Source organism: Indicator indicator, chromosome 21 (assembly GCF_027791375.1).
Source record: "Indicator indicator isolate 239-I01 chromosome 21, UM_Iind_1.1, whole genome shotgun sequence".
Taxonomy (NCBI): Eukaryota; Metazoa; Chordata; class Aves; order Piciformes; family Indicatoridae; genus Indicator; species Indicator indicator.
In genome coordinates this window covers 9,099,570-9,125,615 of record NC_072030.1, presented here as the reverse complement: position 1 = coordinate 9,125,615, position 26,046 = coordinate 9,099,570, and the positions used below count along the sequence as shown (strand labels likewise).

The following is a 26,046-nucleotide window of genomic DNA, read 5'->3' as shown; positions in this document are numbered from 1 at the left end:
GCTGTGGTTCTTGTTTAGTCCCTGCTTCCAGATACTAAATGGGCTAGAAAAGAGAATCATGTCATTGGCAACCTACAACACCACACTCCCACAAACTAAAAGACTTTTAAAAATGAATAAAAGGCTTTAATACAAATAGAATAGCTCTCAATGTTTAAAATGTAAATTATCCCTTGAATCTTACTTTTGAAGTCATCATTAATTGCCTCATAGGCCTCATTTTACATTAATTGTGCCTTTATAAATGCTCTCAATGAAAAAGTAATACATGTAAAGATTCCTCCAATATTAAATGGTTAGTAGTTTCATCCCTCTTAGCTAATTGCTTTATTATGTACTTTTTAAAGTGGTTTTCTCTGCAGGGATTAATTCTGCACATATCTTCACAAGCTGTGAAACTTTTACAATGCATTGTTAAACTACGTATGTTGTGTTGCTGGTTTACAATTGCAGGAAGTGCTCTGTGCCATGTGTTACTAGGAGATAACATGTTTCAAGGGTCCCTGAAGGCATAGGGCTTCATTCAGTCACCCTTTCCAATGTGTCTATCTTATTATTAGACACAGCAAATAAATGACACATAAATCACTACATTGCCAAATTTAAGTCATGAATAGCAAGGAAAATAAATCACCTTTCATTTTAAAAGGAAAGAAACCAGCAAATTGAATAACCAGATGATCACTGGTTTTGTGTTCATGAAGCACCTTACTGCACTGCCCATCTTTTATGGCTTTACTTTCTCTTCCTTACCATAGCTGTATTTAGCTTCATCAGTTTGGTTAATCTTGCATTAACTTTAAAGACTTCAGCAATACCAGAATACCAATCTAAGAACAGAACAGAATATTTTCAGTTGGAAGGGACCTATAATGAGTATCTAGTCCAACTGCCTGACCAGTTCAGGGCTGACCAAATGTTGGCTGCCAGGGCACATTGCTGGCTCCTTTTGAGCTGCTCTCAACCAGTAGCCCCAGATTCCTTTCTGCAGGGCTGCTCTCCAGCCACTTCTCTCCCAGTTTACACTTGTGCCCCATGTTATTCTGTCTTAGCTGGAGGATCCAGCATTTGGATCTGTTAAATTTAATCCCCTTAATCAGAGCCAAATACTTTAGTCTATCTAGATCCCTCTGCAAGGCAGAGAGAGAGAGTCAACAGCACTTCCCAGTTTGGTATCACCATCAGACTTGCTAATGGTGCATTCAACTCCTGGATCCAGATCACTGATACTCAATAAAACTGAAACAGCCCTGAGGAACATCACTGTGGACTGGTACCAGCCAGATGTGACCCAAATCACTACAACACTTTGAGTTTTGCCCTTCATCCATGTCTTCACCCAGCACTCCATCAACCTGCTCATCCCACAGCTGGAAATGGAAAAATCACCGGTCCCACACTTGTGGTCCTATGACTCAGGGGACTAGGCAGCCCAAAATCTATCAACATAATTAAAGACTGTGGAAAGAAAACACTGAATGCCTCTGCTTTTTCTTCATTCCAATTAGTCACATTACCATCTTCAGCAAGTATCAACTCATTGTTCTCTTTAGATGTCCTTTTGCTATTAAACTTAAAAATCCTTTTGTTATCTAACACAGCACCAACCACTTTCACTGTCACTGAGCTCTAGCCTTTTGTGTCTTTTCCCTGCAAGTATGAACCACAGTTCTGTACTCTTCTGGTGAAGTCAGACCTTTCTTCCAGAAATCACACAACTTCCTTATCCTCTGGAGTTCCATGAGAAGCTCCCTTTTCAGCCAACCCTGCTTGCTTGACTTAAGACACAAGTAAAGGTATCTGGCTTTTGCATCTTTTACCCAAACATACTGGATCCATCCTGGTGAATCCATCTAAGTCATCTACTCAGTTCTCTTACACCACAACAATCCATTGCTCTCCCACACTGGTCTTCCTCTAATCTTTGTAAGATTGCCAAATTAGGCCTGCAGTACTAAAAACTCTCCATGATGTTAAATTCTAGAGAAATCTCACCTCACAGGCTAGGCCATAAAGAATTGTAATGCCAAAAGCTACAATGACATTGACACCAAGCTGTGACTTACAGGGCAAAAAGATATTAAATATGAGGCTATCTTATAAAAATGCACTAATTAATTCACATCTCACCTGAAGCCACTGATTTGTAAGTGTATATTGACTTAAAATTGCTCCACTTCTTTCTATATCACTATAAACAACAACTAATTTCATAACACATCAGGATATGTGTATTAACTACCCAGCTGGTAATGTGCAACCACACAGGCACAACCAGTGAAAAACCTCTAAGTGCCTTGTTCTTCTTCCTTGCAAGGTATAGTGATGCCATGTGCTAGTGCAGTATCACTATTTGCTTTCCTGTGGGAGCAGCTAATAAAATGTTCTCTCCTCAGAAAGAGCAAATCCACAAAAATGATTCACTGGTAATGAGGTCTGTATGTATAATTACACATGCTGTAGATTACCTGCTGAGGCAATTCATAGGCAATAACATGGGGAAAAAAAAAACCAACCAGTATCTCTACTGCAGGTTTAACACGAAACCAGAACAAGCCAGAGAAAGCTGGTTTCTGATGATGCCATGACTGACACCTGTTTGGAGGCATGACAGTTCCTTACTTTATTCTCAATAGAGGCTGGTGGGATTTTTCCTGTTGCAATTACAACCCTCTATTTACAAATAGAGAGCTTTAGTCTGTGGCACCTTGGGATTCAGGTTGTTAACACTTGCCAAAACAAAATTAACCTTAGCAGTATTTCTGGTGACACTGAGAAGCCACTGGTTACACAGGGTGCTAGGCAAGTACTTACACTGCTGCCAAAGAATTATTTTTACCTTGGTGAAAGTGTGGGCTTTGAAACACATCGGCTACATCTTGTAAGAAATAATATTTGATCAATTTTCACAGATTTTTTTGCAGACTTCAATTTAGAAATGATCTCTTAATTCACAAAATGGATTAAAATAATATAGATACTTTAAAGTTTTAATGTAAAGGTAAGGAGAAATCACTGCCTTAAAATAGCCCTTAAATGTTATCTGAAAGTAGCAAGTAGGAATACTCTTATTCCTAGATTTCTCAGCCTTTACCCTTTGCTCATAATCAATCTAATGCTGTTGAACAGCACCTGTGATCATACCCTATGGATTTTTTTTTCTGTACAGCAAATTACTCTCTGCTGGGAAAGGCTATGGCCTACTTACTACATCAAGTTAAAAACATGGCTTTAAGACCACAGTAAGTGATGGAACTAATAAGTGCAACAACAGGGAACATCTAGATCAATTTTCCTGAAGGGAATTTGGAGAAGATCTACATTGCTCAGTGGAATGCCATGAAAGAGAACCCAGCAATAAGGACAAAGAGGGATGTTATGGACATGTGACACATCCCACTGTTTACTTCCCATGCAAAGAGTTCCACAGCACAGCAGCTGAGTAAAAACCCTCTACTCTGTCCTTTCCTAGTTGTCTCCCATTTCTACCTCTTGGCACACCAGCCTCTCAGTTTTCCTAACACAGCAGTTTGTGAAGCAGCATGGTAAATCACAAACTGACTAACATTAACATTTACTCTGCAGTTTAAAGAGTTACACTGTAGAGCTTTACTTCTGGTGTTCAGAGGCAGGGAGTATAGGGCAGCCATTCAGACAACCATGCTGGCAGAGCCAAAGCACTGGTGTTCTGCAAGACTGAGAACAAGAGGATGCAAAGGAAAGGAGGAGAAAATGTAAACAAGTGTAGCTGTTTAAGCCTATGTGCTGTGAAACTACACTACACCCTGGCTTGTACATTGTGCAAAAGCTTTCCTTAATAGAAACAGACATCTATTTACATGTAACGTATTAGCAAGTTCATGTAATTCATGGCCTGTATTAAAAACACTGACAGATAAAATTGCTGGAAGAAGCCCAAAATGGTTTTAGATAAGTAGAGATTTGAGAGCAAATGCAAGTATCTGCACTCGCTCATGATTAACAAAATAAACACTCTTGCAAGGGAATATTAGAAGAAAGAGATCTCAGATGAGAAAAAATTAGGATATGCAATTAATATGGGGTGGAAATGACTGGGCATGTATGCCAGCAACAGGCTTCTGGGCAATGTATGAAAGAGACTGGGTTAACCAGTCAGCAGTGAAGAGTCATGATCCCAGAAGCTGGGGTAAGGGGTGGTTAAAGATGACTACGTAGCTAGATAGGGGGGAAAGAGAGAAATATAGCGAATGAAAAACATGATCCTAAAAATCAAATTCCCCCCTCCCCACCCCAACCACTCCAAAACAAAAAAAGGAAATAACTTCTGGAATTAGAGGGGAGGGAAAAAAAAACACCTTAGTCAGGGAAAGGCATGATAGACTTTTACATCAGCTTGCTCTGCAACAGAGGAACATTATCATATGGACAATACCCTCAAAGAACACTGAGACTATTTCCTGGTCAACTCGTATTGGCACCTCTGTTCACAAACTGCATTCCTCTAGTTCTCCACTAAAAGAAAAAGCATCAGCTTTACCTGAGTTTTACAGGCAAACTGCCGGACTAACAAGAACTGAAGGAGATATATTTATTGTAATGCTATTTTGTTGCAAATACAACTAATTTTACTATGGCAACATAATGTATGAAACTCTTGTGCTATAATCAGAACTATAAATTCAGTTTTCTTCCTGAGTCAGCTGATGTGAAGTCCTAATGTATCTTTTTAGTAATCCATGCCTTTTCCCTTAAAGAGCTGTTAGCTTCTAACAAAATTTCCTCTTACTCATTCAAGATTTATATTCCTGTGAACATAAATTCATCTGCAAGCACAGAGTCTTTGTGAAATACATAATTACTCTAAGTCAAAGCCTGGGTTAAATACTCCCTTGATTCTGATGATGATTTAGTTCGTGACCTGAGGCAAATCACCGAATATTTGTTCAGGCATCCCTAAAAGTGGTGCAAACAACTTTGTTGTAACAGATATTTAGAAGCTTTATCAAGCATGTAGACCACTTTAAAAGACAAAACTATTGCTACAGGCTTGCTGACCTCAGCAGGAATTGGAAGCCTACTGAAAACTAGCCTTGAACCATATCATGCAGGATCTAATTTATTGCAATGGATTTGTAGGGGCTTCCATAACTACAGAAGCAGAGCTCAAATAAGAGCAAGAACTGCCAGTCTCACACTCACATTTTGTTTCTGCTATACGGCACTTACCTACATGCTTCCTATCTAGTCTCTTGCATAGTGATTCCAGTTCACCCTCCAAATGCAATCTGGTCTCTTAAAACCACAATTAAGTCCATTTAGTTGGGAATGACAGAACATAAACCAGAAAGAAGCATCACTCATTACAATTTGGATTTAAGAATTTGATTCTGTAGCACAATAAATGAACCTTTAAAAAATTCCAGATAAAGTGACCAAGCTGCTCAAAAAGGATGCTGTCAAGCCCTGCATCAACCAGCTTGCCTTTACTTTTTGGGGCTAATAAACAGCCTTGCAAGAAAACTTGCTTCAGGAAAAAATATAGCATTGCTTCTAAAACCCAAAATGCATTCATATTTTGAACTCATCTCTCAGCTTCTAGCTCAAAGCAACAGACCTCCATTAATACTTAACAATTGATACTTAATATTTTACAAATGTTATTACAAAGCCACAGACCAGGGTAAAAATACTAGAAGTTAAAATAATACACCAAATTAGACATGAACAGAGCTGAGCAGAGAAACTAATTTATCAGTCAAGAGAATAATTATCCAGTCAAAGACCTGTTTTCTGTGGCTTGTTACCATTTACTAGCAATGGCTACTTCAGATACAGTTTCCAATAGTTGGTGATCTTCCTCTACTGATGTAAGACAAATAACTAAGTATTTGTGCAGACCATGAGGTGACAACAGATGTCTCCCGAGTGAGGATACTGGGATAAATGTCCATTTCCTCAGGGTCTAATCCTGTCCCTGCACAGTAAAAACCACATTACTTCAGCTGAAAACAAACCAAGACACAGTAATAGTTTATCCTTTATGATGAAGAGAAATCCTAAATAGGTAGACTGTGCTTCTCAGAAGCATCTCAGCTGGGAGATTAAATCTTACCTCTCACCACTGAAGATGCAGCTGCTAACAAAGCAAATGGAGAATAAGGCTTTGACTCTGTGCATAGGCAGAGACAGTGATTTACCCAGTCCCATCATGAGACGACGCTGCAGCTAGTCTGCATGAGTTTTACATCCTCTGGAATAAAATCAGTAATATAGGACCATGTTCTACTTAATATTTTAAGAAAAACAGGTAGCTGAAATGCTAACTCTTGCTGCTATTTCTGCTAGTGGAAAGAAACCTCTCCTGTTCCTATAGATGTTTGCTCTTACACACTTATGCAGAAAATTTCCCAGTGAAAGAACTGACTTCTAATGCCTAAATAATGTAAAGAATGAGAGCAGACTGCGTGAAATTTGCTTAGAAATTCAAGCCATGAAAAAAATTAAGGGAATTTCACTAGGTATCAACACTATCACATCAGAGAAAGGGACACACAACATCCTTGTGTTGGCTAGGGCGGACCCCAGGCCAGTTAGGGCACACGGTGTCTGCCTCTTTACCCCTACATGAAAATGTGTACCACAAAGCAGAACACTAGATGAAGCTAGATACTGCTAACAAAAGGGGAATGGCAATAAAAGATGAAGCACAGTGAGCAACCTGCAGTCATGGATTGGAGAGCGTTATTTTAAAATGGAAACGTTATTTATTGCATTAATACTGTAATTATAATGTAGTTTTTGTAGAACAATTATTGTCTTTATTAAGTGATTAATCATAGACCTCGCAGCTGAATGCAATGCAAGTAACAGAGTGGTGCTGCCGAGATGAACATGTAGTTCAGCAGTAGAGACAGACCATCTGACCTTAAATCTGCTAATTGCAGTAGTCCACACAGTCCTATCTAAAAGAAAAGCCCCTGGGAACTGCACCTCTAGGAGAAGTGCTTTGGATGCACCTGAATGACAGGGCTGCCCACTGCAATATTAGAGCACACACAAAGCAGCCACCTGTATTTTGCCAGGATGCAGAGTATGGCCCTAGGTGTGCACCAGCAGCAGGTGGTGGAGGGAAGGAGCTTGCTTTTCACATGGAGCATCTGTGGAAATAATACTGTGCTTCCCAAAATGTCTAATGTTGCACTGTACATTTATATTCATCCTGGTATTATTTGGGATATGCTGAGAATTGTGAGAAGAGTTGGTAACAAACTGCTGAAAAATCTGTTCGTTACAGCTCAGTAATTTGTTTTGATATAGCCAAGTCAGGGTGAAGTTAGATGAGGCAGCATACATTATACTACCTTGCACACTACAATCTGTTACAGATGAAAGTACTTTATATAGGTCAGGCAGACAAAAAGGAGACAGACAAAAGCCACAAGGAAATCAGAGCAGTGTTGGGACTTATTCCAGTGATCCAGTCTACTCCAAAGTTTCAATTATACAGAGATTTGGGTTTCTCTGGTCTTGCTGATCAAAGCACTCTTCCCAATCAACTTTTTAAGGCTAAGCATAATAGACTGGACAGCACATATCTCATGATGCGAAACTACATAAAGCTCCTCATGTTCACAAGGAGACAATGGTTTTGTCAGCTGAAAAAAAGAAAAGAAAAATCAGAGTGACACTAATTTTCAACTCATCGCAACACTGAGATGCAAAATCAGGTTTTGGGAACAGAAAGTGGCTCTGGCTCTCGCAGGGAGGAGAAAGGTGTTATTGAGAAGAAGTAGTCTTACATTTCTCTCTCCCTTTCCTTGAAACTGTACTCTAGTGTAGCTGAGGTGAGACCTGTGTTTCAGTCTTGCTGCAATACCACTTTATTGTTGACAGGTTCAGGAAAAAGAATTCCAGAATCTGGAAGCAAGAGTGGGCATTTTTTGGTTTATCTCATAGTCTCAGCAGATAATTCTGTATTTTTAAAATAAATTCCTTTTTTTTTTCCCTCCTGTAAAACAGTATGCTTTTATTCTGTCAACAAAAAGGCACAAAATACAAGCTTCCACTAACTTTTCATATCAGAGTTCAGAATGCAGTTTTGTAACACAGATCATACCATTTTTCATTATCATTTATCTAAGAATTTCTCTTGTATCAAAAACCGGAAAGATACCCAAATGGAGCAGCACTGTACTTTCAGAATGGGATTTGGCTGGAGAGATATAGAAAGTACACAAATCACAGTCAATACTGCCTACAGTAAACAGACGAATAGTGCGTGATGAAAGAAAATATGTGCACTTATGCACTTTATGAATATCTTAATTCCTCTCAGAGGAAAACCAGCATAAATTCCTTTATATTCCAGTTTGTTCCATAGTGATTTTTCCTAATTTAAATAAACCAAGTAATTTAGGGAGGCTTCTCCCATTATACCTGTGAGAAACTATTCTTTTTGCTGAGTCTGGGATCACAGGTAAGCAGGGAGTTTTAGGTATCATCTCTGCAGAACTCTAGCACTTTTACTTGAATTAAAGAATAGTACCAAATGTTGTATTTCTATCCTTGTCCCAGATAAGTTCTTAAAAATGGATAGGGGTTTGGGCTCTTTTTTCCTTCCCTCTCTCCTCAAATACAACTTATACTCCTGCAGAGCTGTGGATCTCCCTTTGCATGCCATCATCCATACATTTTTGACTGGTAATCTCCCTTTCAGTAAGAAGCAAGCTATGTTTTAAATGCAAGCCATCAGTGCTGGCTGGTTATAATCCTTACCCTGATTCCGAGCTCCACATTCTCTCCTCCGTATACTTCCATGCCTTCATCCAACAAGCCAATCTCTTGGAAGTATTCTCTGTCTACTATGAAGCATCCAATCAATGCAGGACTTCTGAAAGAATGAACAAGTAGCAACCAAAATTAGGTGACAGAATATGAACAATTTGACTATGCAAAATCAGATTATAATTGCTGTTGCATCAAGACAGATTCCTAGGGAGATGTTTCTCAAACAGCTTTATTCAATTTTCCTTCTAATTTTCTTGATTCTATGGTGAAATAAGCACCACTGAAGGAAAACAGAGTCAAAATTATTGGCCATACATATTCACATATTCAACAGAAGTGGTAACAAAACTGGATGCAGTGAGGCACTTCGGTGTATTCCAAGATAGGGTATAATTCTGTACCAGTCTAACAATACTCTAAAGATGATAAGAAGTACAGAGTTAGATGCACTAATCTTTGCTCACACACTGTCAGTGGACCATCATTAACCCCTGGGACACAACACAGCTGTAAAGCTACGTGACAGTATTAGAAAGAATACAATTGTCAGATCAGTTCTGCTTGTGTAACGCATTTGTAAAGAAAAGTCTGTTTCTGGCCCATTACCACTAAAGTAGCAGACAAGACATTTGGAGAAAGCAGTGCTGAGCATTCAAGTCTACCACTTTCAATTCAGCTATATTCTAATAACAAGGACACCTATTTTGAAAGATCTGAAAACAACAGTTTTCTTGATGACTGTGTAAGAGTCAAAGACAAAAGCTGAAGAGGACAGTTCAAGGACATTTAACAAATTTAAGGTTACAGACAGTAAAAGCTATTACATAGCTGTGACCACTGAGCATCTGTTGTATCTAGATGAGCACTGTCAGTGATACAGTAATCAGGTCACAGTTGCATGTTACCTTATTGGAGCAGTTGTGTTCTCCAGTTTCCACCATGACTTAGGAGGATTCAGGTATCGGCACCACAGCTCCCAGTCAAACCCCTGTGCTGAAAGGGGATACTCCTCTATTTCAAAATTATCATACTTAATGTTATCAAATGAAGGAGAAATGACCCTTTTCCTGTTTTCTTTTATCCTAGTGAGCACTGGTTCAGCCCTTATAGAAAGAAAGAAAGAAAAAAATGTTAAGATTGTGTCAATAGAAGCATAGCACTTAGCACGTGATGGAAATCATAAAATCATAGAAGAGTTTGGGTTCAAAGGGACCTTCTAAGGTCATCTAGTCCAACCCCCCACATATATAACAGCTTATACTGTGTGTATCAGAAGGGAAAATTCTACAGCTGTTACCAAATTCAGAGCTCCCTTTGCTGTGAGATGGAGTTTTGACAGAGCAAGCTCTGCCCCAAAATAACACACTGCAGTATTTTATCTAGGATGCCCTAGTATTAACCTTGATGTTAGCTGGTGAATGAAGAAATAAGTATCTGCATATTATACCCCTGCTACCAAATAGGAAGAACTTCAGGCTCTCAATATCAAGGACATCAGGATCAGAGATAATAATAGATCTATCCTAGGGACAGAAGTTCCTGCCCTTTTACTATCTTTCTTACTCACGTATGGGAAGAAATGTTAAATCCAGGCTGCTCACGTTAAAATACATGGTTTTAGTCATATGCTGCTTTTGCACAGAGCCAAAATGATACCACATTGTTTACACTTTACAACATAAAAGAAACATAATATTTTTAATTAAAAGAAGGTAAATTTGTCCCTATGGGCAAATGGCTACATTATCAGAGGAGGTTTTTAACATGCAGTTTTCCAATACAGTTTAAATACATTGTAATTAGACCAGCAGATAACTCACATTATAAAAATGCATCTGGATTATATTACTCAGCACAAATACGTTTTTCATGCTTATGTCCATGACTGTGTCTGAATCTTCATTAAAAAGAGCAGTGTCCTAACTCACCCTCTATATACAAGAGAAATGTCATTCGGTACTTTAGTGCTCGGAAAAGCTCCTTTGGTCAGAGAAATTCAAGGAGACACATACCATCCCACATTGAATTCCACATGGGCATCAAAGAGAGCAACTACTGGTGCTGTGGCTACTCTCCATCCACTAACTCGAGATCGAATCAGCCCCTCTTGTTTGCTGTGTCGAACAACCTTGATGAACCCGGGCTTATGGGCATTCACTTCACCAACGTACTTATTTAGTTTCTCCTTGAGCTCTTCTGTGGAAAGGAAAGAATTAGATGCTAGATCAGCTCAACAAGATGTAAAATTCTGTTCTTTCAGCAAAACAGGAGTCTTCAAACATGGAAATACTCTTTAACTGCTACTGAAAATTCTCAAATAGTCAAGTCTGAAAGGACACAAAGAAAAAGTAGAAGGATCATAATTTATATAGTGATAAAAACTTTGAGTGCAATTCTTTAGATTTTAAGACTGACATCAGAAGCCTACCACTGTTTAACATCAACATGCCACAAAACAAAGCACTCAATCATAAAGTGCCAAGCTATATAAACACACTTTATGTTACTGAAGCAAAAAGAGGTGGCGAACAGTTCCCAGTGTGGCTGGCTTATCAAACAGATCTGGACAATATGCACACTAGAACTGTTAATGCAATAGAAAATTAAAAGCAAACACACTTCAACTGGCCCCATTAAAAGCTCATTCTTGGAAAGGAGGTGGATGTGTCCTCTCTTAGGGTGACAAAGAAGAAGAAAGATGTTTCACAAGGTGTCCTTTAACCTAAACACTGTTACAACCCCTATGGCCTCAGTGGACCTATTTCCCTGAGGTTATGAAGGAAAGGGACAAGATGGTCAACTACAAAGACTCCTTAAATCCACCCCTCTCTGTAAAGATTCTCATATAGTCACCAGGTGTGTTACTCTTGTATCTGGTTCCACTGGCACTGCAGGCCTGTGCAAGCCACACACTTTTATGTAAATGAACTCTCTGAATGGAAAGAGAGAATACTGAAGAAAGTGCGGATAGTTACAGTTCTTCACAAAGAACAAGAATTAAAAAGAAATAATCTGATGACTATGTCCATCACAGTGTTCAAACTGCAACTATATGCCTAGAATTTTCCATATTATATTGCTAATATCTATTCAAATTTTTTATTGGTGACTGCTTCACCAATATAAACAAACAGTACAAAGCGCTTGCACGCATAGGTTACAGCACTATTCTGCTTGTATTACATTTGCTGCATATTGAGCAACACACTTTTTCCTTTATAGAGAAAAAAAATTATATTCATGTTTTCTATCACACATGTGCAAAGCCACATGCTCTTTTTGTTCATCTCCTAACACACAGTGATTTATAAAAGCACAAAACTATCACACCACCCACTAGCTAAACACACTTTAAATTCAAAAGAAGACATCTACATTATGGAAATTGTGTCCGCCTAAAAACAGTGCAAACCAGTTCTCCATTCCCAAAATGTAACATTGCAAAGGGTGAATATCAAAACAGGAAGATCAACAAAGCTTTGTTCTCAGCATAAGTGGCTGTTTATAGCTTCGCAATACCAGGAAGCTTTGTTTGCTACAACAATGCAGCATCACCACTGAGTATAAAATACACAAAAGAAAAGCAGGCACTAATCAAGGACTTGAAAATCAGTACTCTTGATAGAGGCATTGTTCTCTCAATCACCTTCCTTTTTAGCAAAGTAGGCCATTCTTACTCCTGTCAAATACTCTTCCTAATGTGGGCTGACTTTACAAGCTTGAGTAAACAATCTTTTTCATAGCTAGGTATAGTAAAGAAATAGGTGGAAATGGAATCTTGGCTTGCTATCAGTGTCACTTCAGCTGCTATCAGTGTCACTTACAGCTGTGACATTTAGTAGGCAGTATACACTTCCCATTTTTAGGTTATACTTGCAGCTTTTTGCAAATGAAGTGGATGGCCCGAGAGAGACTTAGGGGAACCCTGGAGGCTTATCCATGGTCTGTCAGTATGGAGGGATCCTTCCCTGGACTTCAGTATTAGTCTCAGGAGGCAGAGGAAACTGCTGCATTTTACCAGCTCTTCAATACTGGCTTACTGACTTTGTAGCAAGCCCACAGGAGACAATGCAATATTTTGCAGTCAAGGCATTTTCTGGCCTTCGTTATTTAAAACACATTAGCCTTGCTTTGCAAAGGCAGAGTGCTGAGCATAGCATTATGTGCACTCTTTGTCAGACAAAACTTATTGGGCAGACTCTCCCAGAAGAAAAATCTACTAAAAAAATGTAACATTTTCACTCAGCCACTGTACACAGCAGACACGTAAATGAAGTTTAAAAAGGCAGTATTTTGGGAAGAACATTAAAGATGCCTTCGCAGGATACTTAAGCCAGTTTTTTTCATGCATTCCATGTTTTCCTGAGTTCTACAGGCGAAATCTGAGTTCAACGGTCCTTGGCGGTTTTAGACCACCCTGCCCAACTGGACTGAATGATGGGACTCTCCCTGTAGAATTGATCATATACTTTGTGATGGCATTGATGGTCTTCAGCAATATATTTTTCACGCATGCTCTGTTTTTTACACTTCAGATCTGTTGCCTGAATAATAAACAATCTTTTTCATTAATTATTGTGCTTCACTGCTTTATGCCACCATAGGGAGAAGAAAGGGAATGAGCAAATGTGTCATCTTCAGTACACTGCTGATTCCATTTATAATTATGGAAACAAACAGATACAAAAGATAGATGAGTTTGCCTTAGCACAGAATCTCTCAAATAAGGACTCAGTTTGAGTAGGATGAATGAGTATCTGCAGCTGGAGAGAAAGAGCAGCCATATATGGAATGGGGAAGTGGTGCTGGTCTGGTTCTTGGCATTAGGACACTCTACCACCTTTCTCTACATAATACAAATGTCTGGGGAGCACAGCACAACTCTCCTCATAAATGTAGAGAACATAATTCATCTTCCATAATTATGCTAAATATTAAGATAATTAATTGCTAACACTTCTAAGAGGTTGGTATTTTTGGATCCACAAAGATTTGTCAAGTTTCCCTATTCAGCAGCATCAAATAGTGCGGAAGAATTTGTGAAATTTTGCCTTCTTAGGAAGGGATGGAAGCAGGGCAGGGTGAAGGCAGGGAGCATGAGGACTCAGAAGACATTAGACATTCAACAGCTATGGAGGGTGTATGTGAAGGGATCATTTAGTTCATGAGAAGTTCTTCAAAAGCCATCTTCCTTTCAGGATATAGCCAAAGAGAAAGATGGCTTGACAGAGGCCCTGGCAGCGCTGCTACTCTCCTTGAAATACTGCAGCTTGTTGGCATGTGTAAGTGGCCAGTCCTAACTCAGAGGGGCCATCTGTACCACAGTCCTGCTTCCTTTTTGAACCCTGGGGGCTTATGGCAAGGCCACACAATATGGAAAAAAATTCTCATGCTTGCCCCAGGGAGTTTCTCATAAGGAAAACAATCTACAGGTCATGCCCTTTTTCCAGTCACAGCAGAGTCCTATGGTTTGCATTGCCTCTACCCTCCCTAAACTGGGAAGTTAACAAGCTAGATGCTCAGTGATGTAAGGTGCCTTAGCCCCTTACTCCAGTGTCCTACAGCAGCTCTGAATTTGTCCCATACTTCAAATCTTAAGTTATTGATACAAATGGTATTGTCATAAATATAAAATTACCACCGAGAAGCAGCTTAAAGAAGTCAATTAAGCTTCACTTTCAAGAACTTTCATGCCTTCATGTGCTCCATTGTGTACTTAAATGAGTCCTCATATCTCTCAGAACAATTACATCTGTGAAGTCTGACACTCCTGCTTTGCTGAGACAGATGCATTTTACCGACTTAATACTCCTTCATAGCTTTAAGTTTGCAACAGAGCTAAAATAGTAATAAATAAATACCAGCTCTCTTATAACTTTATGCATTTTCTAAATCCTAAAAGTCCCTGCTGACTTCAGTGCAGCAGAGTGCACATTGTAAATTACTGCCATCTCTGCAAGCCTTGTGCTTTCACCTTTAGCAAAAACATTCTCTCTATGTCAAAAGCCCAGGAATTACCATATCCCTCTTTAACCTTAGCACTTGGCACAAACATGGCTTGCTTTTACCATGAAGGCAAAGAAGTTCCTCCTCTGTATAAAATGAGGTTTAACATAGTAATTGTCCTCCCTGTGCCAGGAATTGTGGATATATACATAATATGAAAGGGGTGAAATCCTGCTAATTCATTATCTTTATGCTCTAGCTTTGTGTGTTCTTTGAGCTGCCTAGAAGGCATGCTCCAGTCCCTAGGTAAAGAACCATGCTGGATATTTTCTTGGATCATAAAGGACGTTTTCTCAGGCAAATCATTACAGAAGCTGCAGCAATACAGCAGAGTTACCGCCTGTATCGGAGGTAACAGACCACAGGATGGTTTGCTCCTGGCAAGGATCCCATTCCTGAACACGTGCAGTAGGTCAGACTGAGATCCACTGCCTTGCATCAAGGCAAAACTGTCAGATCACAAGAAGCCTGTACACCATGAGAGCTGCTGCCAAACTAGGTACATCTTTGCTTCATCAGCATGAAAGGCAAGTAAATTAGCAAAAAGAAAGAATTCATGCAAAACAATTAATTTTAGTCCAAGATTTTTTTCAGCTTCTTTATCTGATTATTTGTAGTCCACAGTCTTGAGAACAGGAAGAGTTGCTTTTCCACTCTTCCAATTACAATTTTACAGTGTTTAGAAAAAGCCCTCTCTTCCCTCTCAGTCACTCTGTAGGCATACATCATGACTTCATGTAACAACTCAAATTCATGGCAGCACCTAGGCATGTAAGAAAAACAGTTTGCTGTACTTTATCTAACAGGCTTGTATACTGGATTATGCTACTTATTTTGTATACAGCTCAGTGCTTCATAATTTTTATTTTCCTCCCTTATCTTTCATGCTCAAGTGATCACCTCTCATCTCTATAGCAGAAGCCGATAATTCCAAATGAAAAATATTTATAACCAGATAGAGGTATGTAATTTGTAATGCACGTGTATTTAGAATGCCTGCAACAGAGGGCAACAATGCACAACCAGATAATGAGGGCCTGCTGTGCTCACGTATTTAATAACCTCATGTTATCTGGTAATAGATAAACCACCCAAGGGAAATTACCAACATGATGCAAGGAATTGATCTGGACAGACTTCAAACCCCAAAAAAAACCCAGTTTAGTCCTTTTCATCCATTACTACACCTAACATGTATTGTTGACAGAGATGCATAATCTAATCTGAGAAGTTCAAGGTATCCACATGTAAAGCCAAATAGTGTAATGAAGTTCCACAGTCACAATCTCCACATTCAGCAATCCAGTGTTTCAGCTGCTGTCAAACCCCCCCCCCCCCAAGTCTATTAAGATAAACGAGGCCTACAACAATTCACTGCAGCTCACACACTGGACTACAAGACAAGGATTTCTTTCATCTGGCACATGAACAGCACCATTCTCCCACAATAATGGTAGGAAAAAGAACCACAATTGCCCTCTCAGGCCCTGCACACAAGCATATGCTTTTTGAACTGCCCCAGAGAATCTAGCACAGAGGGGTGGAAAAGTACATGTTCTTTCCAGAGGGTTTGGTGGGGCAGATCCTCTCATAAACAGCATGTCTACACATGAAAAGAATTTGAAGGTGCACACTTCACTGAATCCTCTTGCTGGCTGTAATATCTTGGCAATCTGAGAGCACAAAAATCGTGTGCCAGCAAATAATTCCACTTCACAACAGTAATGGGTCAACTGTGACTACTCCCATTTAAGGACTGTTCCTGGATGTATTATGGATACAATCATGTGATCACAACAGCTAAACCTGGTCAGAAACAAGCACTACCACCAAAATCAGACACTCATATCACATCTGATGCAAGGATGACTTACAATTTATTTGGATACAACAGTTTTAGAAAGGGTCCACAAAGTGAGAAGTACCCAAGCAGCAAGACTGAAAGAGAGAGTTGGGGCTGTTTGCTCCGAGGAGAGAAGACTCCAAGGTGACCTTCTTGTGGCCTTCCAGTATCTGAAGGGGGCCTACAAGAAAGCTGGGGAGGGACTTTTTAGGGTGTCAGGTAGTGACAGGACTGGGGGGAATGGAACAAAGCTGTAAGTGGGGAGATTCAGACTGGATGTAAGGAAGAAGTTCCTCACCATGAGAGTGGTGAGAGCCTGGAATGGGTTGTCCAGGGAGGTGGTTGAGGCCCCATCCCTGGAGGTGTTTAAGGCCAGGCTGGATGAGGCTCCAGACAGCCTGGTTTAGTGTGAGCCCCCCGTGGCAGGGGAGTTGGAACTAGATGATCCTTGTGGTCCCTTCCAACCCTGACTATGATTCTAAGACCATGCATTAGAGCTGACATAGTGAATAAATACAACTGCTGAAATAGCCACTGCCAAAGTCCTGAGTTCATAATTTCACTTCTTGTGTTCCTGGACTCATTTGTAAAATGACCTTTAAATGTTAAAGAGATATGACTGAGAAATGCATTCTAGTCCCAGCAGGATAGTGGTGGTTTCCTGTAATCCAAGTGACTTATTTTTTCAAAATACAGTATTTAATTCTAATCTGTTTCTTGGACATGTATGGAACAGAAAAATCACTATTCAGAGTAAGAAACTAAATGTCTGAACACAGTCAGAGCAGATGGTATAAATCTAGAAAAATACAACTCAAGAGCACATTAGAAATATGCTGCATTTCCATAACCGTAAGACACAGCAAGCCACTTGCTGTACTGCACACTTGATAAATAATCATGACTCCAAAAATCAGCATGGCAGTTCATGGTATGATAACAGATTCACAAGGAAAAAGAAACTGCCAATTAAAACACAATAGTTCAAGGACAACTACTTTGTTTCTGGAGTGGATTCAGTGAAAAGCAGTCACGTAAGATATATTAAAAATGTAACATGCAAAGATACATGGAACGCATGGAAGAAAGCTGATTATAGTCCTCTGGATCAAATGTCTACTTAACAGCAAGGAAGTTGAGAACAGGACTATAAAAGAAGAAGAAAAAGAAAAGACCTTTCAGTGTGCATATCCACTACAGTCCTAGGAGGAATATCACCTCACAGACCACTGCTGGGTTAATTTGGGGCTATCTGATCTCTACTGTTTCTATATATGCTATTTAAGGCATAGGCTTTAATTCACATAATTTGATTTACTTGGAAGTTACAAGTTCTCCTTTTTGAAACTTCCTAAAGCCAGGGACAACTTTCAAATACTTCTTACTCCTATAAAGTATCTGTTCAAATCAGAAACAATTTGGTATGAATACGAGCTGCAGAATTTGTTTCTATCTAAAGATAGAAACTGGTTTTCTGGGAGAACCAACTATGTACATTTTCAAATTAAAGCAACAAATTCTGGCCTGCTTCTTTCCTGGTGCACTTGTTCACTCCTTAAGAGTAAGACAGTGCTGGGACTGTGCCATTTGGTAACTGTGGAATACCTCTAAATCCAGCACACATGATTCCCAAGTAAAGGACTGCTTACCATAATAGTGCATCATCCACTGCTGCTTAAAAATTCCAAAGTCCAAGTTTCAACAGAACACAAATGCATATGATTTGCATCTTTAGATAAACTCTATCAGCATGCAACAAATTATTCCAAGCCTTTCATCATCATTTTTAGAAAAATCCTCTGTAGGGACCTAATCACAATCTAATCATTAGCTTTAAAGAAATGCCTGTGAGTTGACTGCTGTATTACAATTGTTGTTCATGTCCTGCCTTTCTGTATCAGAAACATCTGAGGGACAGCAACAGCAACCTTTATGTCCTCCGGAAAAAAGGTGGGGCATTAAAAACAACTCAGGCATTAACTTGAAACTAAAATACATACCTTTTCAGTTCCCAGAATAGCAGCACTGCTGAAGATCCTACTGCAGACTGGGAAAGCTTTGGATAACTCCTGCTTAATTGGGAGCAAACCAGTGTATGTTAATCTAACTATTAGTATGCCTCCCAGCAGGAAGCCTTGCTTGCATAAAACATGCATATAGAAGAACACACACCAGCCTTGCCTTTTGCACTCTCCCTCAAAAACAGCAATAGCGTCAATGTTCTTTGACATTACAAGCAATAAAAGTTATTTCTGCTGTGCTGAGATAGGACAGAATTCTACTGACTCCAGCACTCCTTCCTGGAATTACACCTGAGTGAGCATCTGTGAGGCTAAAGTGTCTTGGCTGATCCAGGTTGCTGCTTTACACCACAGATGGATGGAAGTAGCAGGGAAAGACAGTAACTGTTCCAGACTACAGGCAGCAGGCTGGGCTACCAGTTCAAGTTCTCGTCAGGAAAAGCAGAGCTAGCCGGTGCTAGCTGAGGAACCCATGAAGAACTGCACAGCACTTCTAGACCTGCTGCGGGGAATTCAGCAGGTAGCAGTCCTCTCTGAATTGGTCACACATCAACACCCAACACTGCCGAGTGCAGCAGCTCATGGGATGCTGAGGGTAACTGTCACACAAAATGGACTGAAATCAAAAGCACTGAATGACTTGGCTCTTGGGAGAGTCTGCTAAAGAAAATTTCCATAGGTGAAGACAATGCCTAAATTTAACAAAAATATTTAAATAGCTTCTAACTCACATGCTTGTTTGTTTTATTACTAAGCAAATGATAGTCCAGAAGAATGGGCTTGAATTACAGTTTCTCTTACTAATATTTAGATATATTACAACAAGTTTGTTCAACATTTGTGTTCTGCCAAACAATTCATTAATTTTAGCTTGCTTCCCTCCTCATTTTTTGTCATTTAATTTTACCTTTTTAATTTGAAATTAACCCTCCAAAACTTTAAAGCCTGTGGTCAAAACAGAGAGACTTTTGAGATCCATCAGCCACAGCCCAATAGATAAAACCCCCACGTGTCAAACTTACTGTTCACGTAGAAAACTAAGCACACAGACAATTCGTGCCAGGCTCTACTCTATCGTATTTTTCAGATAGCTTCATTTTCTCAACAAATGCAGCAAGCAATGACTTCGTGAAGACCTCTCAGCACAGTTTTTACTGACATTATCATTTCTTACACACATTATACTTTTTAATCCTTACATTTATATGAAATATTGTTTGGGAATTTTAAGGTCTTTTCCAGGAAATCTTTTTTATGAAGAACTGTTAGCATTAAGTACTGTATGTATCTCACCTAGCTGTGATGTAGGCCTTAGCACTGTAAATCTGACTCCGTCTATCATAGAGATTTAAAGGCTTGAAACTATCACCTCCTATCCAGTTCTTCTAGTGTACCATTTGACCTTTCATTGTGAATATTGAGTTTGCACAGACACAGGCTAATTTCCTTGGGCTGGATTTTGATTTGCCATGTTTTGCAATTTAATTTGCAATAGATAAAACTTTTTTTAGAATACTTACTGACTTCCCAGATGTAAACCTTTTAGTACCTTCAAAAGAATGCTTCCTTCACAGTTTAATTTTGTAGTGAATTCCATGACTAAATTCTGTCTGACTATAAGCATAAAATTTCTACCTTGTCTGCATATTACAATATGTTGTATTGAAGACACATAACTTCAGACTGGGTAATGATCTCATTGTCCTACATGGCATTCATCTTAGTTAACCTTAGAGGGTTATTACACAGTTATAATCATTACTGCATCACCAATCACCACTAAATCCTGTCTGAAAGCCTAAAAGACAGTATTATCAAGTATACATGATTGGGCTTCACCATTCAGCAAGTAAAGACTGCCCTATGCGGATAGAGCACCTCAGCATCCAAGGACACAGCTGTGCTGTGTGTTCCCAGCACACACAGCCACCTGAGCTGGCACTAATGAACTGCTCTGCCTGCATATGGAGCACTGTGCAGACATACTGCCTCCAGGTCTTGGAGCAGATTGACTGATTTACTGCCTAGACACCCCACAGTACAGGCTTGGAAGGAGAGTTTGTAGATGTTTAAGGTGGCAGTGACAAAGAAATGGGTCTTTCCAGCATAAGAGAATGGCAACATTTGTAATAGCAACAGTTCATAGGGAAGTCCACCCTACAGGTTCTGACTGCATTTCCTTTGGAAGGCTGTATTCCAGCCAGACATGTTAGAGCTATGGCAGCTATGGCAGACAGCTCTGTAATGCCAGAGGAAAGAACCTGTCAGCTATGGTCTTTTGCATGCAGCACACATTACAGACAAAGGCTGAGACCTTAAATCCACTTCAAATTATTAAAATAAGTTCAGGCAGAGCACGGAAGGGGCTGTTATACCACTGTAACAGCTCTGTGGCTGATGAAACATATTGCAGTGCTCTGAATTAGTGGTTCCCTTAAGACACCACCCCTACCTATCTCACACTACAGCTGTTCAGCCAAGTGACTGTCAGCATTCATGCCTGTGGCTGGGCACAGCTTTCCAGCTGACTTTATTTACCCAGACCCTGAAGTATGGTATAAACCCACCCAAGCTGGTTCATGCACAGCTATCTCACGTTCACTTCCTTGACGGGTGCAGTATAAATTTACTCTTTCAGGCCAATATGGTATTCTTAAAATGCTACTAACCATTCCTTTTGAATCCATCCTTCTAATAACAACAACATTGCAGTTATGAGGCATTGGTCTGAACCTCTATCCTTTTAATTGTTGACGAGAAGGCACTTTTAGAACTCCTTAGCATCTGGCCATCAGAAATACTTCAGTCAATTAAGATGACAAGAGCAGCTTTGATGAGAACTACCCAGCGTCTAAATTAAGAAAATACAACCAGCGAGGCTCAGCTGGGTTCACAAATCAAAAGAGGTTATGTCCACATGAAAAATGCAATCAGACTTCTTTTATCTTTTAACTTTGTATTTCTGGCTTAAACTTCCAGTCACTTTATATCTTTTTACTAGTGTTACAAACACATCACTGGTCTTGGAGGTTCTGAAAATCTATCTGGATATGGTCTTGGACAACTTGCTCTAGCTGACCCAGCTATGAACAGAGGGGTGGAGCTAGATGATCTTCAGAAGATGATTCCCACCTCAGCCATCCTGTGATTCTGATAGAGCTAACATCTGCCTTGGAAAGAATGCTGTAATTTCTTTTGATGCATACCTATCTTTTGATTAAATAAACAAGCAGCACAGAACAGATGACAGCAGTGAGTAGATGGTCTGAAAAAAATACAGGAATTGGGATGCAAATGAGTTAAGAACACTTCTGTGAGCTTCCAGTGTCCAGTCATAATGTCACCAAATCTGATTTTAATAACTATATTTTCAATTTCATAGACAAAGCAAAAGAAGCTAAGTGTAAATTTCTGAAGCTGTAGGGTCAAGGTTTTAGAAATAGATCTCTGAAGCTTGCCTCCTAAGCCTACATTTAGGTGCTTGAATAGAAGTTTACTGATATAGATCTGCACAGGGACTAAACACTACAGCATTCAGATGACTGAATGGGTTCACCAGTAGTGAGATGATGGGAGTGAGTTTGTTTCACTGTTTATGAAACTCTGCATGTCAGTGACCAAGTAAAATTGTAAAACTGTTTAAAACTATGTGCACCAGTTAAGAAAACCCAAACCAAACCAAACAAAAAAACAACCATGAAGTTGCTGTGTATCACAAGCCTTTCAACATTAGCAGTTTGCTAAACAAATTAAGCTTTGCAATTACTTATTTGCAGACAGTAAATGAGAAAACGCTGATGCAAAGGAACCTGGTGATCTTATGCACCATAAGCTGTATGCAAACAACAAGCCGTGAAGTTTTTTACATATGTTCTTCATATCCAGTTCAAATGGATTGCAGAGCTTGACTAATTGCCTTTCTTTCATATAAAGTGATCTCTGTTTAAGAGCACTTCTCAGTAAAATAGTGTGGACATAGCCACGTTTACCAATTACTTTGAATATTACCACAAGAGATTAACTAAAGATATCTCTAGTTCTGCCTGTTGGTACAGGAACATTCACAGCACTGTTAAGGGCTTTCAGAGGATTTAATTTTTCCATATTTGTTTAAGATTCACAAAATTTTGAGGTCAGAAATTATTTATAGTAGAATAAAAACAAATCCACCAAATACAGAAAGAACATTCTACTACTGGTTGCGACTTTTCCACCTTCCCTTCAATATGAAGAATAGCTCCTGAGATACTCTTATGATGGTCAGAAACTAACAGATTTCCTAGAATATGAAAGCCCTGCCCTAAAAATCCACACACTCCCTAATCACTGTTTATAACATGAGACTTAGAGCTCTTCTGTTTAAAGTAAACAAATAGTTTGACAGAGAACCAAATAACTGCAACAATGAACAGAATTTGAGAGAGCGTCTGGTCCCTCTTCTTGCCCCATCACTGAGGGAACTATGTTACAATTAATTCCCACAGAAACTTCTCTCTTTTTAGGTTTATCAGCAAATATTGTCCTATGTTCTTTATAGATGGATGAATAAAATGAGCCATACGATAAAGACAAAATATATTAACAGTAGTTTGTTGTCTGATTCAGTTAAAAGTCACAACACCTCAAACCTAGGGTCATTTAAACTACGTATTTGCACTTAAACCCATAAAGATAACTGGCTTCAGACTAACTACTTATAGAATCGTGAACCATAAAAGAACTGCAAAAAAAAAAAAAATCTAAAACTCTGTCACAAAATTTCTACTGACAAGACTATTGTTCCTCATACATCTGAAGACTGAGAGGAATTCTTGTGTAACAAGCCCTGTTTGAACATTCATAAATATTAACATATTTCAGATGGAAAAGTCATTGTAGCAACTTTGCATTTGGAGTTGGTATTTCAGGATCACCCCCTCGGTGGGGGAAATGGAATGACAGATAGCAGTATCTCCCATCACCAAACTGGAATATCTATTTTTCAATGGAAGTTCACGGGAAAATGCAGTATCCTCCCTTGAGTAATACTGAACAGTCACACCAGAAGCCTGTGGGGGGATGATATCTTTAACAATTTGGCAAGAGGGTTAGCTGGCTCTGAACACTACACAGTCATCAGTAGCATTTGAAAACCACCTTTTAAACAGAACACAGAAAAACCGTCCAGATTTCCTCCCTGCCAAATCACTTGAACACAATCAAAATAAGCAGAGGACTACTTTGATAAAAAAACCACTTCAAATAGAAAACTGCAGGAGAAATACAAGGCAGGTGTTCAGATACCAAGCTACTGATTTGAATAAAAGGGAAAAAAAGATAGTATTTTAAGATTTAATAGTTAAACCAGAAAAAAAAAAAAATCAAATATATCGAATCATACCATAGACATAACTGATTCAAAGCAGAAGTATTTTACAGTCCATAAAAAAAAAAAAAAAATCACCATCTACTAAAATCAGCTAAGAATTAAACTGACCTGTCTCAGACAAAAAGTGATTTACACTGATCTCCCTTTCAAATAAAACTTAGTTATTTCAATTATTCTCAGTTAGGTAAAAAGGAATAGAGTGACAAGAATCTGTAGCTTGTCTAATGAATATTCCAGATAGTTGTCACAGTACTTACAGTCCCTTGGATTTCCCCTCCTCCCCTCAATGTTTATACTCAACCTGTTGTAAACTAGCACTATCCTTATGGAAGCCGAGACACTGGTGCTCTCATTAATGACTTATGGTAGCAAGTGTACATATTTTCATTTAATGTAATGCCACTAAGGAGAATAGGAAACATAAGTGCTAAATAGTACCTTAACTAATGAGTACCTCACTGTTTTCGTGTAATATCTCACAGAACAATACAATTCATGCAATTAAATCAGGCTTACAATCTATTATAAATACACACAATTGGCTGTGAGCAATTAAGCTTTATGATTAGGGAGCACAGTGTTCAGTCCCTAAATAAACCAGGACAGTTCAAAGGGTTAGATAGAGGGGACTAAAGTTTATGTGAAATTTTCTTGAGCAGACTTGCTCCCAGTTTTGCATCATGCCAGGAGCAGCACAATATCAAATGAGCTTATTGACAGAAACGTCAAACAAATATATTGAGGGACAGACCTGAGCAAGTATGATAAATTCCTCGAGCTTCCTGGCACGTATTGGACAGGCAATTTCCTAGGAAGAAAGGAGGAAATATCCTGTGTGACCACAACTACCTGTCCTCATTCCTCCCTGCCTGTGAAGACACCTCCTCCAAGTAGTGTGCACAGTGTAGATCCATCCCCTAGCATTCCCTTTCCTCCTGCTCTGAGGGCATGTCCTGCACACTCCTCTGCACTTAATTCCTATACAAACAACACAAATTTTTGTCTCTTGGGAGAGATGAACCATTGGGCAGCTGTGCAGGTAATCCCAGGATTAAACTACAGTACCTATACTGCAATTTTTAGAAATGATGTGTCAGACCATGAATCTGTACTCTCCTTCAAAACTGGCTATTTATTTGATATAATTTGTGTATTTCTCAGCTGTCACTAGTCAAGCCCCTTTTGGGATGCTACTGAGCCCCTGGGCTGAAGCTTATGCCAACAAGAGTTCTGCTGTTAATAGGATGATATGGTTAATAGGATAATGATATTCTTCAATTTCAACTATATCTTGAATCAAATCATCCAAAAGTCACAAAAATGTCCTTCCATTTCTGAAAGAATCCCTTAAAAACAGGAACTTATTTATTTTATACTTACTGATATTTTTATGGGCCTTTTTTAGTCAGGGATTAACTGAAGAGACAACTGATTACACAGGTAACTACATGATACTGAAAGCAGTATCAAAGTTTGAAAATGTAATACAAAAGCAGAGAAAACACTTCTCCCCTATCACAGGCAGTTATATAAATCACAAGAATTTCTACGGTAATGGGTACATATAGCACAGACAGAAATGCAGTTTTCACACTGAGAGGAACCTTAAAAAATTTCCAGCATCAGAAATGCACTTAGTTCAACTGGAGATGGGTAGATAGGGCAAGTTAAACCAGCAGAATACTTGGCTCCTATAACCAAAGCAACCTGCTGCGATTGAAGTTTGAGTCGGTGGACTGGAACTTATTTGAAATAAATCCATTTCCAGCATACAAATTTGCTAACTCAGGCTGTATCTGGTATAAGCTAAGTGATTATTGTACTGGATCAGCTGAATCACCCCACTATACTGCACTAAAGAAAGTCAGCAATGTAGCAGAGGTCAGTCCATCTGGAAAGCTTTGCAGTTGCCAAGAAAACATCCTCTAAACCAGGGGGTGCATGCCACACTGCAGGACCATACAAATTAATGCAATTTGTGGAATACATTTTGTCATATACCAGGGCGCTAAGTCTCTACATAAGATCCTGTGTGAGAG

The 26,046-nt window shown here is 39.2% G+C and overlaps 1 protein-coding gene across 2 annotated transcripts in view; it reads right to left on the bottom strand.

Annotated features, from left to right (window-relative positions):
- GALNT18 (polypeptide N-acetylgalactosaminyltransferase 18) overlaps positions 1 to 26,046 on the bottom strand; it is a 175,393-nt gene that overhangs the window by 47,106 nt on the left and 102,241 nt on the right. For both annotated transcript variants that reach the window (XM_054390463.1, XM_054390464.1), the window contains exons 4-6: positions 10,782 to 10,965; positions 9,675 to 9,872; positions 8,758 to 8,872 (exon numbers count right to left, since the gene is read on the bottom strand). In XM_054390463.1, coding sequence (XP_054246438.1) covers positions 8,758 to 8,872; positions 9,675 to 9,872; positions 10,782 to 10,965 — 497 coding nt within the window. The remainder of the gene's footprint in view (positions 1 to 8,757; positions 8,873 to 9,674; positions 9,873 to 10,781; positions 10,966 to 26,046) is intronic.